General features: G+C 40.3%; 1 protein-coding gene across 1 annotated transcript in view; it reads right to left on the bottom strand.

Moving 5' to 3' along the window:
• Positions 1-22,588, bottom strand: part of RARG (retinoic acid receptor gamma) — a 139,749-nt gene that overhangs the window by 87,447 nt on the left and 29,714 nt on the right. The window contains exon 2 of the mRNA XM_015817137.2: positions 1,832-2,172. Within this exon, the coding sequence (XP_015672623.1) occupies positions 1,832-2,006 (175 nt within the window). The 5' untranslated portion in view covers positions 2,007-2,172. The remainder of the gene's footprint in view (positions 1-1,831; positions 2,173-22,588) is intronic.

Here is a 22,588-nt window from a genome sequence, read left to right as displayed (position 1 = left end):
TTGAACACACCTCACAAGCATCAAGTGATATGTTCATGAACAATATAGGATCCCAAGATATGAGCTTCTACAATTCTACAATTTGAAGTCAGGGTTGTTACCACACAATGCCCGAAGTATACACAACTGTAGGGTGATTAGACTGAATCAATTGAATCTGTATTTCTATTCTTCTCCCTGATTGCTTTGGCAACACATTGATTACTGAAGAACTTGAAGATTGTCACAATGTATAGCAAGGTGTGGAACAGAAAGCCATCAACTTGTAATTAGATTTCATGAACTCCATTGTTCAGATAAAATCTGAAATATAAGGAATGGTTGCTGGAATTGGGTATGTCTAGTTTAATGAAGAGAAGGATGAGGGGGGACATGATAGCAGTGTTCCAATATCTTAGGGGCTGCCACAAAGAAGAGGGAGTCAGGCTATTCTTCAAAGCACCTGAGGGCAGGACAAGAAGCAACGGATGGAAACTAACCAAGGAGAGAAGCAACCTAGAACTAAGGAGAAACTTCCTGACGGTTAGAACAATTAACCAGTGGAACAACCTGCCTCCAGAAGCAGTGAATGCTCCAACACTGGAAGTTTTTAAGAAGAAACTGGACAGCCATTTGTCTGAAATGGTATAGGGCAGTGATGGTGAACCTTTTAGAGACCGAGTGCCCAAACTGCAACCCAAAACCCAGTTATGCATCATCGGGTGCCGGGTGGGTGTGGTGTGGCCCATTGGGTGGGCGTGGCTGCAGTAGTAACAGCAGACTGGGTGGGACTAAAAAGTTCAATCAATCAATTCCAACTTTGCAAGATTTTTTTTTCCCGCAAGAAGTTGAAATTGACTGATTGAACCTTTTTTTTTTTTGTACACGGCGGTGGAGGCCTAAAGCGAAAAGGTTTTATAAAACCCAGCTGAAGGCCTAGGACTGGGGTGACAGCGCGCATGCCCACAGAGAGGGCTCTGAGTGCCGCCTCTGGCACCCATGCCATAGGTTCGCCACCACTGGTATAGGGTTTCCTGCCTGAGCAGGGGTTTGGAGTAGATGACCTCCAAGGTCCCTTCCAACTTTATCATTATTATTATTATTATCCTCATCAGTAATACAGCTAATATATTCAAATCTCAGGCTTATCATCTTCCTCTGCTTAACTAGAATAAGAAGATTCTGGTATTGCATCATGTTGTTCCTAAAGGTCACACTTCCTGTGGAAATCTCCCCCAAATCAGTACAGTGATTTTGCTATACTTGTAGGAATCGCTCTTTTAGATTCTGAAGTACTGAGTCCAAACCTTCTGAACAAGAGAAAGGTGAAATGTAATGGCCCCTAATACAGTGCTGGCGTAATTAAAATGTCACACACTTGAGAGAGTGGGCCGAACCAAGTTTCTGGCTCAAAATATTGATTTACAGCAATCTTCCCTATCTTTATGCACTGAACTGCAAGACCCATCAACTGAATGAAATGTGCTGGCTGTGGATGATCAGTGTTGTAATCCAAAATGGCTGGAAAGTGCCAGGGTATGAGAAGATGCATTCATTCATTACACTTAAGCCAGCCTAGTGCTAGTCACAAACATTTAGCCTCTGCAGTTTAATGCTTGATTGTTTGCTATGTATCATGGGGAGAAACAACCTAAAAGCAGAAATAAATCCATACGCAACAACCTCTCTCTCATTGCATTATGTCCCACGTGGACAGCACTCAAACCAAATTTGCCCACAACACTGGACAGGGTTTTGAGTCCTGATGGTCCTTAAGGTCTGGAACCAACACCCCAACTGCACCCAGCCCTGTGCCAACTTGCCCGCCACCACTTCCCTTCAAGGGACTTACACAGTGATGCCATTTCCTTCGGCAGGTCGGTAGGGTAGCTCCGGAAGTAACCTCCATTGGTCAGCACCTCGAAATGTGGGTTAGGGAAAGGGAAGGGGTATACAGCAGGGGGGAAGCCATTTACATGAGCCAGAGGAGTCCCACCAGAGCAGCCTCTATCCTTGTTTACAGCCATGACTGAGAACAGGACAGTCAATGCGTGAGAAAATGAAAAACTCCTCTTAAGAAAGCTGATTGGTGCTGACAGTGCTCCAGGCAGATGGTCCCATGACTGTGGCCTTCGCAAGCATCCCGTTCAAAGGGAGAAGGCCATTCCTCTCCTGTCTCCTTCTGACGCAGTCCTGCAAAGGAATGAATTGACATTAGTAGTATTCAGCTGTAGAGAAAACAGCCCACTCCCAGCACTATTTCTCCATTGCCATCCAGGATGGTCACAAGGAAGAGATGGAAATTGGGAAACACTTGCAAAAAACAAAAAAACAAACCATGAGGTAGAAAAAGAACTCATCCCCTCCTCCACCACCCACCCCCAGTTTCTGTCTAGGTTTTAGCCTTTTTGACATTGTTGCCAACTTTTATTCTTAGTTTTTATTGTACTTTCTTTTTTTACTTGTGAGCCATCCAGAATCGCTGGGAGGCACACAAATTTAAAAAATAAATATGTATCAGACAGGTGCCTTCATCTCATTCTTAACTGCTAGGGGCCAGAGAAGCAGGGACAGAAAAAAAAGTTTTATTGTGGAAATATAAGAAATGAGCAGAGAAAGGTGACAATGTTTGGCACCTGCTGCAGTACATGGTAGGATAAATTAGTCAAGGATAAATTAGTCAAAAGGAGACAAAACACTTCCCAGGGGAACCCCACTGACCTACAGAACAAAATAAACAGAATGCAGCCAGCAAAACTATTCGGGAAGAAAAACCCTCTCCTCCACCAGCTCCCCTCCCTCAGGAAATCAATATTTCTAAATAGTGTCTACCCAGCCTTCCCCATCTTGGTGTACTATATCTTAGGGAGACTGTAACTCCCCCAAGATATTAGTCATACTGGTTGAGGATGATAATTATTGTAATTAACACATTTGAACGGAACCAGGTTGCAGAAGGCTGGTCTATTTTGAAAAAGCTCTGCAGATTTTCATACAGAAACTTTTCTAGCATGAAGTAGAGATGGACTCCTGAACTTTGTATATGAAAACCTTGGGTCTACCATAGAAGTGCAGAGAATACGCCTCAATCAAACTTTTCTCCACACTTTCTAATATAGAAAAGTGAATATTCCAAAGGTGGTTTTCCAAAAGGCAACTGGACTTCCTTGTTTTTTTCTTTGAAAACATTTCACTTCTCATCCAAGAAGTGGATCTTAAATTCTAACTGATTGGTGGGGAATGGAAGGATTTATAATGTTTCCAAAGGGAAAAAAAAAAGACAGTCTAGTTGCCTTTTGGAGAAGCACCTTTGGAAAAACCATGACCTGGATGATTGACAATCTCCAGACACAAAAGGGAATACCATACTTTATAGCCCAGGTGACAAACTCGCCGCATCACGTGATGTGTCGCGACGTATCGTGACTTTTTTTGCATGGCCAGAGCTGGGGTGGGCGCGGCCTCCGTATGATACAACCGGCCCGTGAGCTGGCAGTTTGACACCCCTGCTTTATAGTATTCTGTAATTGTGGAGGCAAAACCTGTCCCTTGTTATTGAAACTGAACAGGCCATCTTTTAGAGCAGAGGTGGTGAACAATGGCCCCTTCATGAATTGTGGACTTCAACTCCCAGAATTCCTGAGCCTGGCTGGATGGCTCAGGAATTCTGGGTGTTGAACTCCACAAATCATAAAAGGGCCATCATTCCCCACCCATTTTAGAGAATCTAACTCATGGACACTCATGTGATCCTCCCTTTCGTAGACCCTAGTGCTATACTGTGATTTTCTCAGAGGTGTTATCTTGCCAGTTCAGTTCAGTTTGCAGGAACTGGTTTGTTTGTGATGGAAGGTGGTTTGGCAGGAAGATTGGAAGTTCCAGTGGAGATCAGAGATGACCTGGCCATTCTTGAGAATAGTGGGAAGATGATGGGAACATCCTGAGTATTTCAGAGAGGTAGGTAAGCTGGTGTCAGCCGCAGGATTAGGAAAATGGAGGGGGGTGTGTATGTCTGAGCTGGCTATTGCTTAAACACTAGTAATCTCCTCTGCATGCCTACTGTAATATGAAGATGTTTTAAATAATGAAAAGCAATGACACTATTATCTATTTTATAATGATTTTCTCACACATACCACTTAAAATACCAAAGTGCATCGATAGATGCACAAGAAGGCAAATTAGACTGATTATCCTGCTAAGAGCTTTTTCACTTTACAGGTAGTCCTTGACTTATGATCACAATTGAGCCCAACATTTCTGTTGCTAAGCGAGACATTTTTAAGTGAGGTTTGTTCCATTTTACAACCTTTCTTGCCACAGTTGTTAAGTGAATCACTGCAGTTATTAAGTTAGTCACATGGTTCTTAATCTGGCTTCCCCCACTGACTTTGCTTGTCAGAAGGTCACAAAAGGTGATCACATGACCCTGGGACATTGCAACCATCATAAATATGATTCAGTTGCCAAGCCGCTGAATTTTGACCACGTGGCCACGGGGATGCTGCAATAGTCGTAAGTGTGAAAAACATAAGTCACTTTTTTCAGTACCATTGTGACTTCAGTCACTAAAAGAATTGTTGTAAGTTGAGGAATACCTGTATATAGTTCTCTTAAGCAGGTGGTCTGCTTAAAGCATTTTCTTCACAGGCTGAATAAAGCTGCAAGATGCAGATGACTGTATCTGACTGAACTTTTAAGTAGAATCCAAGGCTTCTGATGTGAAAATGGGAGTGGGGGAGGCTCTTTCTTCCCTAGAAATGAATAGCTTCAGGGATTTTAAAGTTTTGAAAGTCCCTTCCCAAGAGATTTTGAGAACAGACCAATTGGAAGAAGGCCTACCAAGGCAAAAGAAAGAAATAGGCATTATATGCCTAGAAAAACTAGAAGGTTTGTAGCAGGAATGGATCCTATGTTGTGGCTGAGGGGCACACTTCATATTTGGAGACAGATAGTCAAGTTTGTGATGAATTTAAATGAGTGAAATAGTGATCTTCACAGACATGAACTACACAGAGGTAGGACCAAGAAAATTTTGGGGAAGCAGGTTGGTTTTTTAAAAAAAATTATGCCAAGCCTTTTTTAGGACTAAAGTTACACATTTTATGGCAAGAAATTACCACGCTGATTTTTGATAAGTATATATAGAGGCTCTAGGAATATGTATTTAAAATACCCTGATCTCTGGTAGCTCACTCTAGTAGTACCAGGGGGGGGGGAGAGATCTGTCTTGCTTCTTATTTGTAATCAGCAGTGTGAGACACAATGAGCTTTAGCAAAGTAAACTCTTGATGCTACTTATCTCCACTCCAGTCAAAGTTTTATTGGCTTAATTTTTGCCTCTGGAAAAATGCTCTTAAGGGCATAGGCAAAAGGCCAGTTTTTTAAAAAAAACAACAACAGTTTTTTTAAAATACTATAGTAGGGAAAGAAGTTAGACACACAAATACTGTGATTAATTTCCAAAATAAGAATTGTTGGTGCTGAAGCTTATCCACCCTGCCCCTCTCCTCATCCTGGTTTTGAGAATACAGTCCCAAATCCAAGAAACTGGTGAAAACTGGTTAGCATTGTTCTGTGATAAGGCAAAAGTACTCAGTACATGAGCGAGGGCACTCACTGCTTCCTGTTTTTCAAGATCAGAATTGCCTGCTAGAAAAGGAACATGCAAAAATTATCCTGCAGAGATTGGGTGACTTTGTCACCAAGCGAGTAAATGAGCATATAGTATTTTGGAAGGATAAAACACAAGTCAATCTCAAGATTTTTTCCTCCAGAAAAAGAAACAAATCATCCACACTATCACCCGCGCAGAGATGCAAGCTAGTAAAAAAAAAAAAAAAAACCTCCTTCAAATGGGAGATCGAGATAGACATATTCCAGTTTTCTTTGGTTTAATACCACCCCACCATATAGAGATCCCCTCAGTGACTGGATTTATATACTGGCAATATTAGTTTTTGTTTTAAAAGCCTTCCTTCCCAAGACGACATAATGTCTCTTTTCATTCGGAGCCAGACACATTCTCAGATTTAGCCCCAATCCACAGATGCAATTGTTGGCGATGCGGAATTGAACCGCTGGGTCTGTTGGCTGCCTGATTCTGCAGCAGAAAGCAGAGACTGCCTCTTTAAGTGTGTTCTCTCTCTCTCTCTCTCTCTCTCTCTCTGTGTGTGTGTGTGTGTGTGTGTGTGTGTGTGTTGGCTCTTGAACCACTTCCAAAAACAGGCGAGGGTTTTTTTGTTTTTGCTGATGTTGTTCTTTCTTCTTCTTCTTCTTTGGGTGCTTTTTACCATATGATTTAAATCAAGAGTCATTTCAGGTTCCCAGATAAATGAAGCTTATGTTCTTGCTGCCAGCCCTTGGCTGGGGCTGTACCACCCTGGGGGTAGAAAGTGAGCTCACATCTTCCACATGGAACCCAACACCACAGGCCTAATTTACAACAGCCCAAGCAGCGCCTTTTCCTGCCGATTCGGAGGAGGCGCTGCTTTTGCGAACCTACCCCCTGCCACCCCCAGCCCATCACTCACTCTTCACCTTCCTTTCCCCCCCACCCCCACCCCGCTTCTTATACTCCCGGCCTCTGAATGGGCTTGCAAGCGCAACAGCGCGCACACGCGCGCACCCGCGCACAACTCCTCTCCCAGCTGCTCCGAGCCTTTGTGCCCCTGCTCCGTCTTTGCATCCTCCTCCTCCTCCCTCCTCCCTCCCGTCAGCCCCGTCTTTCATTTTTCTTCTCCCAAATGGATGGCGTTCCACCCAAGAGTGAGGCCAATTTGAGGGGGTTTACGCGGCGCAATACCAGAGGCAAGGCGTGCATTGCCTCAACCATCTTTCTCTCCTATATTGCCGCGGGGCAGGGGGGGGTGGGGGGCGCAGAGAAATACCCTACCGCCGTGTAACTTCGGCGCCGCGGGCTTTCCTCACAGCAGCGTCCCCCTCATTCTGTCCTCTAGCCAAGACCCCACCTCTTGCCCACCGCTCAGACTCATTTCTGGCTCGAGCCCTTTTCGCTGCCCCAGCCAAATCTGCCCGAGAGGACCGGGGGGGGGATGGCCGGGGGGGGGGGCACCGCTTGCGCTCGGCCCCTTTAAAACTGCAAAGGCTCGGCTTGACTCCGCACCGCCCGCCCCCCCGCTCCCTCCCCCCAAAGTCCCCGCTGCCGTGGTGGGTTCTGCCAAGTGCCCTGAGCGGCTAAAGCCACGAGATTTCAAGCGAGCAGCTAACTTAAAGGCTTCATTTCCGTAAACTTTTCCATATGTGAGGGCCTCTCTTGAAGCTCGTGTTCCAAAAATAAACGCGCCGTCAGGCTGAGGTGTCCAAGCGCACGGAAACCGGGAAAGAAACCCACAGAGAAAACAGCACGAGCTCCTTTGCCAGCAAGCTTCGGGGCACAGTTGCCTCCTGGCGCGGTGGAAAAGTGGGGGGGGGGGGCGGCGGAGAGAAAAAGAGGGTTACAGAAGGGCATGTTTTCCAATGGCAGCAACGTCAAGAAAACCAAGGCGAGGCTCTTTTGCCTGTCTCTCATCTCCGTACAGAGTTCAGCTTAATTCCAGGCGTGCACTGGACTCCCTTGCCGTTAGCCGGAGCCCGGCGTTTTAACTGCCCCAACCGTGGAGGGGAATGTGAGGGTCACCCGGCGGTCACTCTAAGGGGGTTCTTTCTTTTGGGGGGGAAGAGATCCCGCCCAGAGGCGCTGAAATCCATATATTCTCCGGGTTCCTGAATTCTTTCTAGCCCTTATGAACAAAGAAGCACGTATTTCTGTATTTCTGTAGTATGGAGAGGGGGCACGTTTCTGAGAAATCAGTTCTGTTTAAAAGCTTAAAGAATATATATTAAAAAATACATAGGGAACAGCTGATATAATAGCTCAGAGCCCCGTGGAGCCATCTCAGTGAAAGACTTTTTGTATTACTGAGTTCTCCGTGGCACGGTCTCACACTCACATAAAGGAGACAGCTAGTCTCTGTCTGTGAAGAGCTTACAGTTATTTCAAAAGAAGGTTCAACTTAAGCAGGGCAAGCAGCCTGTACTCTAGCATTCATTTCACACTAACCTCAAAATGACACCCTGCACTAACACATTTGTCTAATAGCCTTTATTTTTTGGGTAAAATACCAATTCTTCTCCTCATTCCCCCTTCCCAGCACCTTTCTTGTTCTTTCATATGAACCAAATTTCCATTTCCTTCACGTTTTTCCCCAACATATGCTTTCCGCAGAAAACCCAAATAACCGCATCTTAACAGGAGAAGAAAAAGTGTGGAAACAAACACAAAAAAAACATACTGGATACCTAGCTTTTCTGCTAGTGCAGAAGAAAGCTGAGGTTGTGCGGAGAAAAGGCAAAAAAAAGAAGAAGCTGGAAATAGTATTTATATAAAGATATGCCTATTGTGACATTTGTACGATCAGAAGACTTAAAAGGGATTTTTGGAGGGTTATTTTTTTTGCAAGGTCAACCTGGTTAGTTAGAGAAGATAAAGTCAGTTCCAGCATAGAATCCCATATTCTGGGCATGAAGGAAGTCAGAAATGGATTTATGGATGCCTAAACTAAAAGAATGGTTCTTAGAAGCTATAATTCAAGGGGAGGGAATCAAAGAAAAATATTCAAGATTCATGACGATCTTTATGCTTCTTGAAGCTCTCTTCGATGGCAATTTAAAAGATGAAGTTCACATTTTCTTATCATAAGTGCCTGCATCAGCATGATTTATGCCTTCTGCTAATACCACTTTCCCCAAGCTGTGGAAGCTTTCCTCAATATGTGTTGAGCTACTCCTCCCATTATTTCTAGCCAGTACAGCTGAAAAGGCTATCAGGCTAGGGAAGAGGAATGAACTCTGCTTCATTCAGTACTGTATAGCAAAAAAAACACAAAAAAAAAACCTGTCGTAAATGGATCCCTGAGAATTAGTTTTATAGGCACCTCTGCTTCACAACCCAAATTAACATGTCTGTGCATTGTTCATGATCTCTGACTGCCAAACTTCCCAGAGGCTGCTTGCCATAACCCGTCTTCCAACAAGATCTCCAAAGTGCTTTCAAACTGTTTTGGATAAAATCTTTCTGGAGGGAAAATGACCCAGTTTCATTCTCCGCTGCGGGTTATTTGAGTCTCTCAAGAAGTTGCAAATATGGTGTGGCTAAAGAACTACTTTACAAACCTACACTAGTTTAAGACACATTTCCCCCATAGTATCACAGTGTCTGAAGACGGCATAGCAAGAGGGTTGGCTAACAATCTGTACAACAGTTTCTCAGCACCGTTGCAAATGAAAATTCCATGTTACTATATGCTTCAAATATCAATAGTCCCAAATGCGCAGAGGCCAAAACATAGATAACCTCTTTTTCTAATTAACTAAGTAGAATATTGGGAGAGGGGAGTTCCATGAAACCTGAGTGGACAGTTCCACAGTTTCCCTGTGAGATGTCAAGTTCTTTAAAAAATGCAAGTGTTTTTAGATGATCCAGTCATTGTTTATGAGGAGCTTAGAGGCAGAGTAGCAAAATATGCTTTAAACCTGGGGTTTCTAATCCTACCAAGCAGAGCAGGTGGAATCTATTTAATATGTTCAAACAAAACTATCTTGTAGTTTTGAATCTTGTGTCAACTTTCTCCAGACATTTTGGTCTCACAATTTTCTTTTGATAATTAGTAGAATAAAAGTGGCTTCCTCAATCTGTGCCTTTTCAGATGTGCCAGAATACAGCACCATCATTTCTATCCAGCAGGTCTTGGACTTCATGTCCTGTCCTAGCAGACCAGAAAACTCTTTGACTTGACACTTTGAACCCCACTTGCAACACCTTTTTTCCGCCCTTGCTAGTACCTTTATCTCATCACTATGTGTGAAACAGATTTAAGTCACTGTTAATATAGTTTTTCTCCTTATTCCAACACGGTCCAAGGGCAGCCCTAAAGTGTATAATATCTCTTAGGTTTTATCACCTATACCTTGGAAGGACATCATATGACCATGGGGTCTGGAAACAAACACAATCGATCAATAATAGGGATTGGCAATGGAGATAGCAAATTTCATGCCAGTACAGTTTTCAACAGAGCGGAAAGGCTCATGTTTCAAATTAAAACTAAACACTGGAATTTGCCTCTCTTAGTCCTTCTTTGTTTACCATGTCCACCAGTATGTCTACCTTCTGCTCCACAGTTCAAACTGTTATCCCAAAGTTTATTTATTAAATTTATATGCACGTGGCAACTCTGCTCTCCATTCTCCATACACTGCGGTTGATCCCAAAACAATTGCTATTACTACACCAGATTGGCTAACTGGAATACCTCAGAATTATAATTCACATATGCTCATTTAATCTGGTTGCTCTTAATTTTTAGTTGCTGCGTGCCGGTATTACAGCTTCAAGAAAGTGAGGCTCTTTCATGCAAAAATGAGTCCTTCTGTAGTTATAATAACAATAATCCATAGCTACAATCTGATCTCCTCTCCAAAGCATTCTGGCAGTCACAATTACTAAGGGAACATTGAGTACGTACATAACATTCCTAACTTCCATTTAAAAAATAGTTCCTAAATTTTCCTTTGTTGTCAATAGTGTCTCTGGAGTGGTCAGAATCTGAGAGGTGAGGAAAAAATAAGTTGTATCAAGAAGTGAGGAAAGAAATAGAGGTGGGAGATTGGATCAGAATTTGGACAGAAGCCATCCAATTAGCTCTGATGGCTTTTAAAGCAGTTCCAATCAGGAAAAAAAACTCTCTCCCTCTCCCTATCTGTCTATCTGTCTCTGTGTGTATTTATGTGTGTGCAGTGGTGAGATTCAGCCAGTGGTGGGATTCAAATATGTGAACAACTGGTTCTCTGTGTGGATGCCATTTCCAGAAGTCCATTCTGGGCCTGGGCAACAAAACATTAGCTGCCGGTTCTCCCGAAGTGGTGCGAACTGGCTGAATCCCACCACTGGATTCATCCAGTTCGCACCACTTCGGCAGAACCAGTAGCTAATTTTTTATTGCCCAGGCCCAGAATGGACTTCCAGAAGCAGCATCCACACAGAGAACCAGTTGTTCACATATCTGAATCCCACCACTGTGTGTATGTATCCATTTTACTTAAAGAAATGGAGTGAGTAGTCTAGAGGAGAAGGAAATAACACAATGACAGGAATGTGTGAAAGATTGAGTTGGTATATAGTGGGCAGCGGTTACGGTAAAAGGTATTTATAAGAAATATACAAATATTATCAAGGAAGTGACTACTCATGGCCAAGGCACTGAAATCTTCTGGCACTAAACTGCCATGGTTTGTATTTTCCATAGACTTCAGTGCCCATAATGGAATGAGTTCTCTATGTTCTTTTTAAATTTCATTTTCCCCTCCAGAACAAATAAAAAATAAATAACACTCTGCTTTTTTGTAAACACAGATCTGGCAAAAGACTTTGAAGGGGAAAAGTAACCATTTGCTTTCTTTCTTGTTAAAAACTGGATGCTAAAAGAGGAGAATTTATTTTAAAAAAGATTTCAGCCCGTCCCTAGAAACCTACATTAGTTTCCATTTAAGAACTGAGCCATGGTATATTGCCAACCAGAAAAGCTTAGCCAGGTTCCTCAAATCATAATATTAGGACAACAGAAATTCTTTAACTATAATTTCTGGACCATCAGGTTATAAAGAGGTCATGCCTGGGAGCATTATTTTTCTAACTTTGCGATAAGAAATTATCCTGGCAGCTACGTTATTTATAATGGAAGATCAGCTATTGAACATAGCTATCTGAACTGAAGTTGCTGTTTGTCAATTGTTTTGCAATTCTCCTTTTTCATCTCACTTCCTATAATAAACTTCATCTCAGTTACTTCAGTAATATAGAATAGGAACGGAACTAAAAAATATTCCTGCCTTGATCAGATCAATATTGTATGTAGCTTTTCCTGCTCAAAACCTTAGAATTCTAAGTCTCGTGTACTATATAAAAATTAACATAATAATTTCAAGATCCTGACTTCTATGCACATAGATTGTACTGCATTGACTCCCAATACAGTTCAGAGTCCAAATGGTACTCATAATGTATGAGAGGAGGGATCTAATATTTTAACATTAGTGTCTTTGTGTTGGCAGTGGGGTACAAATTGACAAATAAATGCACAATACTTAAATATTGCTTCCCTTTGTTTAATGCCAGCTAGATGTAGAATGGGCTGCTCAAAGAATAAGTAAAGATGAGAGGTCACAACTTGTCATTTACTCCAGCTACAGAAAGGTAACCCAGGAACAAGCTATGGTTTACACTGTCCTTTGTAGCATTTGGGAAAGTTAGTTTCTCACTTTTATTAAAGACTAGAAATCTCTTGTGTGCTTTTTGCTAAAAATGGAAAAAAATGAACTGGTGATTTATGGATTTGCTGATTAAATAAGTTTGAATATGTGGAGAATGGAATTATGATGTAATTTTAAGGGGAGGGAGGAGAAATACATTTGTAACCGCTATAAAGATAGGAAATCACATCTTTTCTTTTTTATATATTTGTCCTATTTTTCATGGCTTTCTTTTTTCCTTATATCATTTCATCATTACTTCTGTGAAAATCTTTGATAAAAAATATTTTTAAAAAGGGGAACATTTAGTTTCTCATCTCTTCCTGTGAAGGATGAGGAAAAGGAAGGAAGGAATGTATGAATGTATGAGATTGTGGACAGTGTTTTGTTATTAGAGTTAAATGCAACGCTGAGAGATTATTTTTAATAGTTCTTTTCAATTCCTTTTTGCAGGAAGATATCATAAGCAAAGTAGCTTCAAAAAATAAGGCACTGATGCATTCACAAATTATGTAAAGAAACAAACCATGGTCAATTAAACACAATGACTAGCTTCATTGTAATACACTCAACCAAAATAAAATAAAAAAAATACAGGACTTCCAAACAGCCTTTTTATTGTGTACAAGAGATTGTTTTGCCAGGTGTATATGTAACAATATCTGAAACTACTTTTGTTTTCACAATTTCAGAAGATGGAAAATCCCTGTCTCCTCCCTTCCCCCCTCCAGTCTTGGAATCAATTGTAAATAATCTTTAAATGTTGGGGGAAAGGAGGAATGAAAATTTCCCAAATGTGAATTATAATATACATATGGAAACTTTTATTAGTGTTGAAGATTTTTTTCTATGGTCCAAATAACAGGCTACTACGTGGATTGGCAAAAAGAAAATAGCAAAAGCAATAGCGCTTAGACTTATATACCACTCCACCGTGCTCTATGGCACTGTTTGAGAGGTTTACAGACCCAACAATCTGGGTCCTCATTGTACCAACTTCAGAAGGATGGAAGGCTGAGTCAACATTGAGCTGTCAGGATCGAACTCCAGGCTGTGGGCAGAGTTTGCTTGCAATACTGCTTTTTAATCACTGTGCCACCATGGCTCCTAATAAGTTGACACTTATTCATAAGCTATTTTCAATAAACAACAAAGACTTAAAATAATATTTTACACTCTTTATCCTGTTATCTGCACAATAATGATGTGAAGTTATCTATTATTATCTATTATCTAGGACCAAAAAGCCAGGGTTATTTGAAAGACTAGTGGTGACCTCTCATCAAAAATCTCACAATTTACTATTGCAGCACTTTGTATGTGTGTATATTATTACCACTGATCCTCTTGAACATGTTTCTTCTTGTTGTTCCTCATATGATAGCTAAAAGGTCAAAACTAGGCACAGGACTCCTGAACAAGAGAAAATAGAACATCTCTATCTGTGGAATTTTAGTTACTGTTTATGCTAAATGAGCTTCTCTCCAAGGACACTGATATTGACCACAGTTGCAGATTTGTAATCAGGTCTCCAGATGCTGAATTGTAACACATAGACTTCCCATTTTGCATGGCCATGGTTGCAGGGAATTTTGGGAGTTGTAAACAACACATCTGGAGAACAGCAGGTTGAGAAGGCTATATTACAGTGCATATACACTGCGGACTACTTTTAGCATTTTGCTGTGAAATGGATTATTGAAATCAACTCTCTCTCTCTTTCTCTCTCTCTCTCTCTCTCTCTCTCTCTCTCTCTCTCACACACACACACACACACACACACACAGAGTCATTTGCATGTAGGCAGTCATTTTTAAGCCGCCAGCTCACAAGTGAATCCTGGAGGTAACTTACTATAGGTATGGCTAGTTTAGAGCCGTGGGAACTGGGTCTCCAACCTATCCCAAATGGGACTAGGTCTACAAGCTTGAGCAAAAAACAAAAAAAAACCCAAAAAAACAAAAAAAAACCCAAAGAGATTCTTGGGAAAGAGCACCCTTCCCCCACTGGCAATGTCACATTCCTGATCCCAGCACCACCAGCCATTAACCCTTTTCATGCCCAAAAGCACTCTCTCCCATCAACAATGCAATATGCAAAGGGGGCAACATTGATAGAAAGCAATTAAGAAAAAATGAAGTCCATACATAAAGAAAATAGGATTAAAGGCCTCTGGGGTTTATATACCATCGCTCTGTGCACAAGGGAATCATTTGCAATAGGAAACCCAGTTTGCACTGACCTGAGTGTCCAAATGTAGAGATATACATACATTCAGGCCTGAAGCCAGTTTTTTTCCCCCTTCAATTCTCGTAGACTGCCTTGACAAGTTATTCCCTACAGTTTGTTTGACCAGGTGTTCAGAAGTGGTTTGTTATTACCTCCTTTGCAGGGTTGAGAGTGAGTGACCAACCTGAGTCACCCAGCTGGGTTTGTGCCTCAGGCAGGACTAGAATTCATAGTCTCCTGGTTTCTAGCATGATGTTTTAACTACTACACTGATCAGGTTAGTGAACAGTTTCTTCATTATTGGATGAGCATGATTTGTGTCACACTCATTACTACCCAGTGGTGGGATTCAAATATATGAACAAACCAGTTCTCTGTGTGGATGCCACTTCCGGAAGTCCATTCTGGGCCTGGGCAACAAAAAAATTAGCTACCGGTTCTGCCGAAGTGGTTCAAACCGGCTGAATCCCACCACTGTTATTACCCCCAGATTAAAGTTACTGAAAGCAAAAACAAATGGAAGTGTTCCTGAGTCCTCACAGAAAAAATGTTTAAGGTCTAGAATCATGCAGCCAATTTTGTGCTAAGTAAGACTACTAAGGATAGTCTTTATATTATATATCATGATTGGAGAAACCAATAGGTCACTAGATGGAAATGAAAATCAGCCCCCAGCAGCATGGAAGAAAGACGAAGGTGGACAATAGCATTCATCAGATGGTAAACCATCTAAGTCAGTGGTTCTCAACCTTTTTAATGCCACGACCCCACCCTGTCGTAAGTCAAGGACTAAACCGGTCGTAAGTCGAGGACTAAACCGGTCGTAAGTCGAGGACTACCCGGCCGGTCGTAAGTCGAGGACTTTCCCTGCCCGGGAGCGCCGCGCATGCGTGGTTCCGCCCCCTGCACCGGCCGAAGCGTATCTGGCAAGCGGCAGAGACGGACCAGGCCGACCACCAGCTGGCCCAGCCCAAGGGAGGTAAGGCACCCGCCGGAAAAGGGGGAAAAAAATGGCAGACAAAAAAAATGGCGGACAAAAAAATGGCGGACAGCCTTGCTTTGCGACCCCCGTGAAATGGTCGATCGACCCCAAATGGGATCCCGACCCACAGGTTGAGAACCACTGATCTAAGTAATTTTAAGTAGGGATTAAGATGTGTATTTCTCAGACATTTGATATGGTTCTTGTACTATACATTTTCTCCTTAAAACACGTACACCAATGCACATACAGACACAATAGAAGCAGATGAAATAATAAGCTGTTCTTATTAGCAGTATAGCAGTTCTACTCAAAGCTGTAAAAATTACTATTGAAGTTTAAGAACTGGTACCTGAACTTGTTTTACTCTTCCTTATTCATTACTTTTCTTCATTTTTTCTTTTGTGTCACATCTTTTAGATTATACACCTGTGAATATTTTCCATGACTGTATAAAAAAATACCCTAGGAACACTTCTGACTAAACAATGGGCTAATAAATACCGTTTACAATAAATAACCAAATTTTAGTTATGAGAATTACCAAAGAACAGATTTTAAATAAAGCCGTTTTATGTAGCATAATCCAAAACTTCCCACTAATTAATAGGAATTATTTCTTCCTTATAAGTCGTACTGCAGGCATCAATAGATCATAGATTACATTTTTTAAATGCTGAAAAATAAATATCAGAAAATACTTATGTTTCTCATTGGGAACTCTACTCTCACTTCAAAAGTTGTTTCCAATGTGTCCAAATTTATTTCTAAGAATAGTTTTCACTAGTAATGCTAAAAAAGAGATAGAATTTATATTTCCGTGCCCTGCTCTTTGTGTCAGAGGATAATGTTGTCAGTAAGAAATAAAATAGAGGGATGAAATAATTTGCTCTTCAATGAAAAACTGAGAGCTACATTTTTCAGAACGTGAGCGCCACAAGTGTTGATCTCATGTCATTTTTCTCTCAGTTCCAATTCCCAAACAATAAAACATCTCCATATTTTATTAATTTTCCATGACCTATCTCAAAGATTTGTTGGGGAGGGGGAGCAATAAAAGGTTTTAAGACTTTTTCATGTTCATCATCCCAACAGATGGCATTCAAGGCCACCCAAGACATTTTAGCAATTGAGCCAAAAAACCAAAGGCACACTCTCACACCCACATACACGTACACATAATGCATCCTTTCCCAAAACAGCAATGAATAAAATAATCTACATATACTTATTAAGTTACCTTTTACCAAGTGAGGCTATTATTACCCTCTGGTTCAGTATTTTCACTATTTCAGTTTTTTCTCACTAATAATGCCATTTTCCCCAAAAATTACCTTGCCAATTAATGTTATTATTTTCGTAGAGCAGCTTATCTTATATATTTTTTTGAATGGATGATAGCAAAACAATCCAGAATTTTCTGCATTATGGGAAATAAGCACTCTACCACAGGACCATGATCCTCCCACACATCATTGTGATGACAAAGAAGGATCTTCAAAGTCTTTTTGTCTATGTTATCTCTCCAACCCATTTAACATATCAAAGTATGTTTTGAAATTCCAGATCATTATACTCATCGCTTCAGGACATCTCTTTTTAGAACAAAGCCTTTAAAACCCAAATGAACATTATGATCTGCTATCAAATTTGCTAGCTGCAAAGGCCAAATGACTTTGGGTCTTAATAGGACTTAATCTCTTCCCCAGGGCTGATAGAGTTACCCACCTGAAAGAGGAGATGTCAAGAGGACATATGTCTTACTTTATAGAGGGCATGTCAACATTTGAAGATGCCTGCTAAGGACTATTCTATTCTTAATTGTCCTTTGGTCAAGAACCATTAAAAAAGCCAACAAAGACCTTGAAGTACTCCATCAATGCAAATGGCATCTAAAGTTCATTAGAGATTTCAAGCTAATCAATTCACATAAAATCTAAATATCAGATACAAGGAACACATAGATTATTTGGTCACTATTTTCCCCACCTATGGTGGGATATTCTATATTTCTATATAAATTAATATTACTACTTCTCAACATGTATACATGTGCAAATCTGTGTTTCTTTCATCTCCTTTTTTAATTAAATGTATGTGATCATTCTTAGGAAGTCACCTGGCCATTAGGTGGGATCCTAATGAAGAACATGGTTTCCCAATTCTATTAAGTTGACAATTTAATGGAACACATACACCACTCCATATATATGGCAGAAGACTTCTGGATCATCAAAGCCTACTTGGAGACTAGTGTGAACATAGGTCAGGACAACTGTTGCCATTTTCAGCCAAAAAGTCCTTTCTACTTAGAGGGCCTTTGGAGTAGAAGAATGTTATATTTGAATGGAACATAGCAATACATTCCAATGGCCAGCGGAACCCTTCCAAACTTTCTTCAAAAGTAGGTAAGCGATACTGAGAAAGAAATAGGAGAAAGTGAACTGCTAAGATAATTCAGAAAAAAGAACAATGCAATTGGAAAAGAATAAGCATCTCTCTGGTTTGCATCCAGGGTTAATCATACAATGGTTATGTTTATTCAGTAACCTAACTGGGTCATTTAAAAGTCTAGTATGTTAAGTGAACTCAGAAACCCAGTCAATTCCACATCAGGATACAGCTTGAAATATTCTCAAAGTACTCAGGATAACTATTGATTACTTGTTCCAATAGAGTCAGGCCATGTAATACACATCCCAAAGAAGTTAACTCTTAGTTCTGATCATAGAAACTGGTGGGGTGGCATATACATTTAATAAGTAAATTGATATAACACACACACACAAATGCACACACACATTAATTTTGAGGTATGTATTTGAAATGGAAATGGGTGAAATCCAAGCCTCCCCACGTAACATATCAAATGGGTGGCAACTCCAGTTGAGTAGAAGAGGATTTTAAAATAATTTTTAATATCTTTGAAACAGAAAAAAAATGTTGCATTTTTAACCAAATTATTACAGCACAGAGAGAGAGAAAGAGGAAAACCTAAAACAACATGAAAGTCTGTGAGTCCCCAGTAGTCACAAATTAGAACATTTGTGGAAGATAAGACATATTTCGGAAAAAAGGTAAGAGGATGGAGTCGATGGCTGATTTCAGTGAGGGATAGGGACTGAAACAATTTCTACAACCCAAATGCTGTACTTCAGGCAGCTTTTGTAGCTTCAAAGTTATATGATCTTTTCATCTCTGATTGTCCAAAAAATTAAAAAGCTAAAGAATATTACAACTGCATATCATTTCATCACCTTCAAACATTCCAATTAAAATAATCTTTGTTTCTTTGAATGTAATGTCATAAAATGGCCTAGATTTATTTTTATCACATCCAATAATATAGCTCAAATACAGTGCAGTGCCTGGTATCAAGATTAAAACACCAATTCAAATCATACTTACTTACATAGGAAATCTTCTCAAAACTTTCTATTTGAAATTTTTCAGAACACCCACAATTCTAACCACAATATCCTAGAAAAAGGCACAGAAGACTTTCAGATTCAGGCCACAGTAGTGAAAGATGGGGTAAACCCACTGTGCTGTTATTGTGAGTACAAGTAATCTTCCACTTACATCCATTTGTTTAGCGACCATTCAAAGTTACAATGGCACTGGAAAAAATTACTTATGACCAGTCCTCACACTTACAACTATTGCAGCATCCCTACAGTCCTGTGATCAAAATTCAAGCAGTTGGTATTTATGATGGTTGCATTGTCCTAGAGTCACGCAATCATTTTCCCAGTCAACTTCCAACAAGCAGAATCAGTTGGGGGAAGCTGGATTTTTTAATGACTAAATGATTAACTTAACTTTGCTAAAAAAAAAGTTCATAAAATCCAGTGTAACTCACTTCACAACTGCCTTGCTTAGCAATGGAAATCCTGGTGCCAATTATGGTTATAAGTCAAGGACTACCTGTACATAAAAAAATACTAAGGAAGATTTCAAAGTGATTATTAATGTATCTGAAAATCCAACTTTGATTTAGATTTTTAGGCAATTTATCATTTTTTAATTTTGTGTTACTGCTGCAATAGGATTCCCTCATAGCATAACTAAGCGGATAATGCCAGATTACTTATGTTCTTTAGTCTCACTGAACTTCGCCGATTCCACACAAATGGCATGATATTGTCTTGTTTGGTGACATAATCCGGGATAGTTTATCCTTAAGTTAAGGTGACCAACCATCCTCCTTTAGGGAGGACAGTCCTCCTTTTGTAAGTTCTGTCCCAAAAAGTGTCTTCCTACATGTCCTCCTTTTCGATATTTGAAGACTAATCTGCAGAGCTTTTTTTTTTCTCATAGAACGCTCAGAACGGCATTCCGGCACCTTTTTTTGATGGTTTTTTTTTTCAACTTTTGCATGAGCTGTGCTACTCCCGCTATTGGCTTTCGAAAGCCAATAGGAATTGCTGCTGAGCACGCCAAAACACCCGGCTGGCAAACTTTGCACATGCAAGTTGTCTGTATTATTGTTGCAATGAATAAAATGTTTCTTTTATTTACATTTTTTTTCTTCAATTTATTTGTGTCCTCCTTTTCATTGTAAAAAAGTTGGTCTCCTTACTTAAGTGTCTATGTTTTATATTTGTCCATGTGAGTACATGGACACAAAAGGTTTCCCAATTTGGAACTCTGTCAAATACTATAACTTTGACTCTCTTCTCAAATCTAGAAAAAGAAAAAAGATTCAGGTCTAGACTTACAAGCCAAACCCATATATATTATGGGGGTCAGAAAGAAGGCTGAGAAGATATCTGCAGACCTCGCACATCCTGGTCATAACCTGTTTCAACTCCTTCCCTCGGGGCAGTGTTATAGGCCAGAGGTCTTCAAACTTGGCCCTATCATGACTTGTGGACTTCAACTCCCAGAATTCCTCAGCCAGCATGCCTGGCCGAGGAATTTTGGGAGTTGAAGTCCACAAGTCATAAAAGGGCCAAGTTGGAAGACCCCTGTTATAGGGCAAAGTATGCCAATACAACTAGACACAGGGACAGTTTTTTCCATTGTGCCATCACTCTGCTAAACTCCTAATTCTTACAGTTCTGTCTAATGTCTATGTATACTAACCTATATAGTATGGCTGTAGTATTTATCCTTCTTATTATCCTGTTTAATTCCTCCTTTTATTGGTGTTATTCTTTGTTGTTTTGCATGTACAGTGAGTGCTTCCATACCAGAGAAAAATTCCCTGTGTATCTAATCACACTTGGGCAAATAAAATATTCATCTCTTATGTAACTCACCAGACTCCATTGCCACTTGCTCATTGTACCTCACATTTTACCTAAAGCAGCATTTAGGGGATATGGTATCTGCCCTTACCATTTAAACTACTCTTATACTGTGATCATGCTGACTTAACCCTAAATAAGCTTAAGAAAATCCTATCCAGACTGAGACATTAAAGCAATCCTTTACAAGACATCTATTCCAGGCAATCAGGTTGTTGCTGAAAATTCAGTCCTCTGAACTCAAAAACGTGAACTAATCCTCCAACATTTCTACCTTAAAAATGCTTCGTAAATGAAACAAAAAAAGTTTGCATGTGTATATGTACTGTATACATAAGTTTTGGTCTTGGTTTTTTTTTTCTGCAGACAAGCTCCAACACTTCTTGAAAGCATCACTAAGAAAGCATGTCTAATTATATTTGTATGAATTCATAGAAGAGTAAGGCTCTAAGTCCATAGACAGCAGAAATCAGGCCTTTATTTCCAATTTGATCTCAAGAATTACAATGGAACATTACAAGAAGACATTGCCAGAAAATATCCAGTTACCTCCTGCACCACACACAGTGATGACCTACATGAATATGATCTCCAGTTATTATCATGTTTGCCTTCCAAACATCCCCTGAGATGTAAGTCAACATTAGACACAGGACACAGCCAGAAGGCCACATTAAAGTGCTTTCCTCCAATCCATGAACCGGCAGAAAAGTATGTATTACATTGATTGTACTCATTGTTAATCCCTGTTCTGCCTTGAGTAATTAATCCAGCATTTTAATACAGCCTTACAGTTTTAATGTAAGACAAATTAAGGGCTGGTAAATTCCCCTAGCTTATTTTCCCATCTATCAAGCATTAGTGGGGAAAGTCAACCACTAACTACTTTTCTTAACATAAAGTGGGACAAAGGTGATCAAGTATAGGAGGGGATTAGAATAGTTGGTTGAGGAACTAGTCAAACTGAACGGTCAATACGATACAGACAGGGAAGAGAGCTGTGGGTTAAAGTGGGAAGAAACAATCAATAATAAGTGAGGTCTATCCTTAACTAGTAGACTTTGAAGAAGCAAGATAGAAAGAGCTTTTGAACGCTGACATTGGAGACTTCTGAAAATATCCAGGACAGCTAAGAAAACAAACAAATGGATCATCGAACAAATCAAGGCAGAGTTCTCATTCGAAGCATAAATGACCAAGCTCAATTTATTCTACTTCGGTGGCATCAGTGGGAAAGGTGGAAGAAAAGAAGAGGATGACAATCAAGATGGATAGACTTAATGGTACTACATCCATATGGAGAGAAGTAAGCAGTGGGGTACCACAAGGCTCCATGTTAGGCCCAGTACTCTTCAATATCTTCATAAATGATTTAGATGAGGGAATAGAAGGGGAACTCATCACATTTGCAGATGACATTAAGCTGGTAGCAATAGTCAATACCCAGAAGACAAGCTCAGGATCCAAAAAGATCTTGACAGACTTGAACAATGGGCCCTTTCCAACAAAATGAAATTTAATGTGGAGAAGAGCACATTTACATTTAGGCAGGAAAAATCAAAGGTATAAGTACAGATTAGGTGAGACATGGCTCAAGAACAGTAACTGTGAGAGAGACAGTGGTGGGATTCAGGACAAGAAACAATGGTTGGAAACTAATCAAAAAGAGAAGCAACCTGGAATTCAAGAGAAACTTCCTAGCAGTGAGGACAATTAACCAGTGGAACAGCTTGCCTTCAGAAATCGTGGGCGCTTCATCACTGGAGGTTTTAAAGAAGAGACTAGATAGTCACTTATTTGAAATGGTATAGGTCAGTGATGGCGAACCTTTTAGAGA

Source organism: Protobothrops mucrosquamatus, unplaced genomic scaffold, assembly GCF_001527695.2.
Source record: "Protobothrops mucrosquamatus isolate PMUCROS unplaced genomic scaffold, P.Mucros_1.0 scaffold555, whole genome shotgun sequence".
NCBI classification, from domain to species: domain Eukaryota; kingdom Metazoa; phylum Chordata; class Lepidosauria; order Squamata; family Viperidae; genus Protobothrops; species Protobothrops mucrosquamatus.
This window is presented reverse-complemented; position numbering and strand designations above follow the sequence as displayed.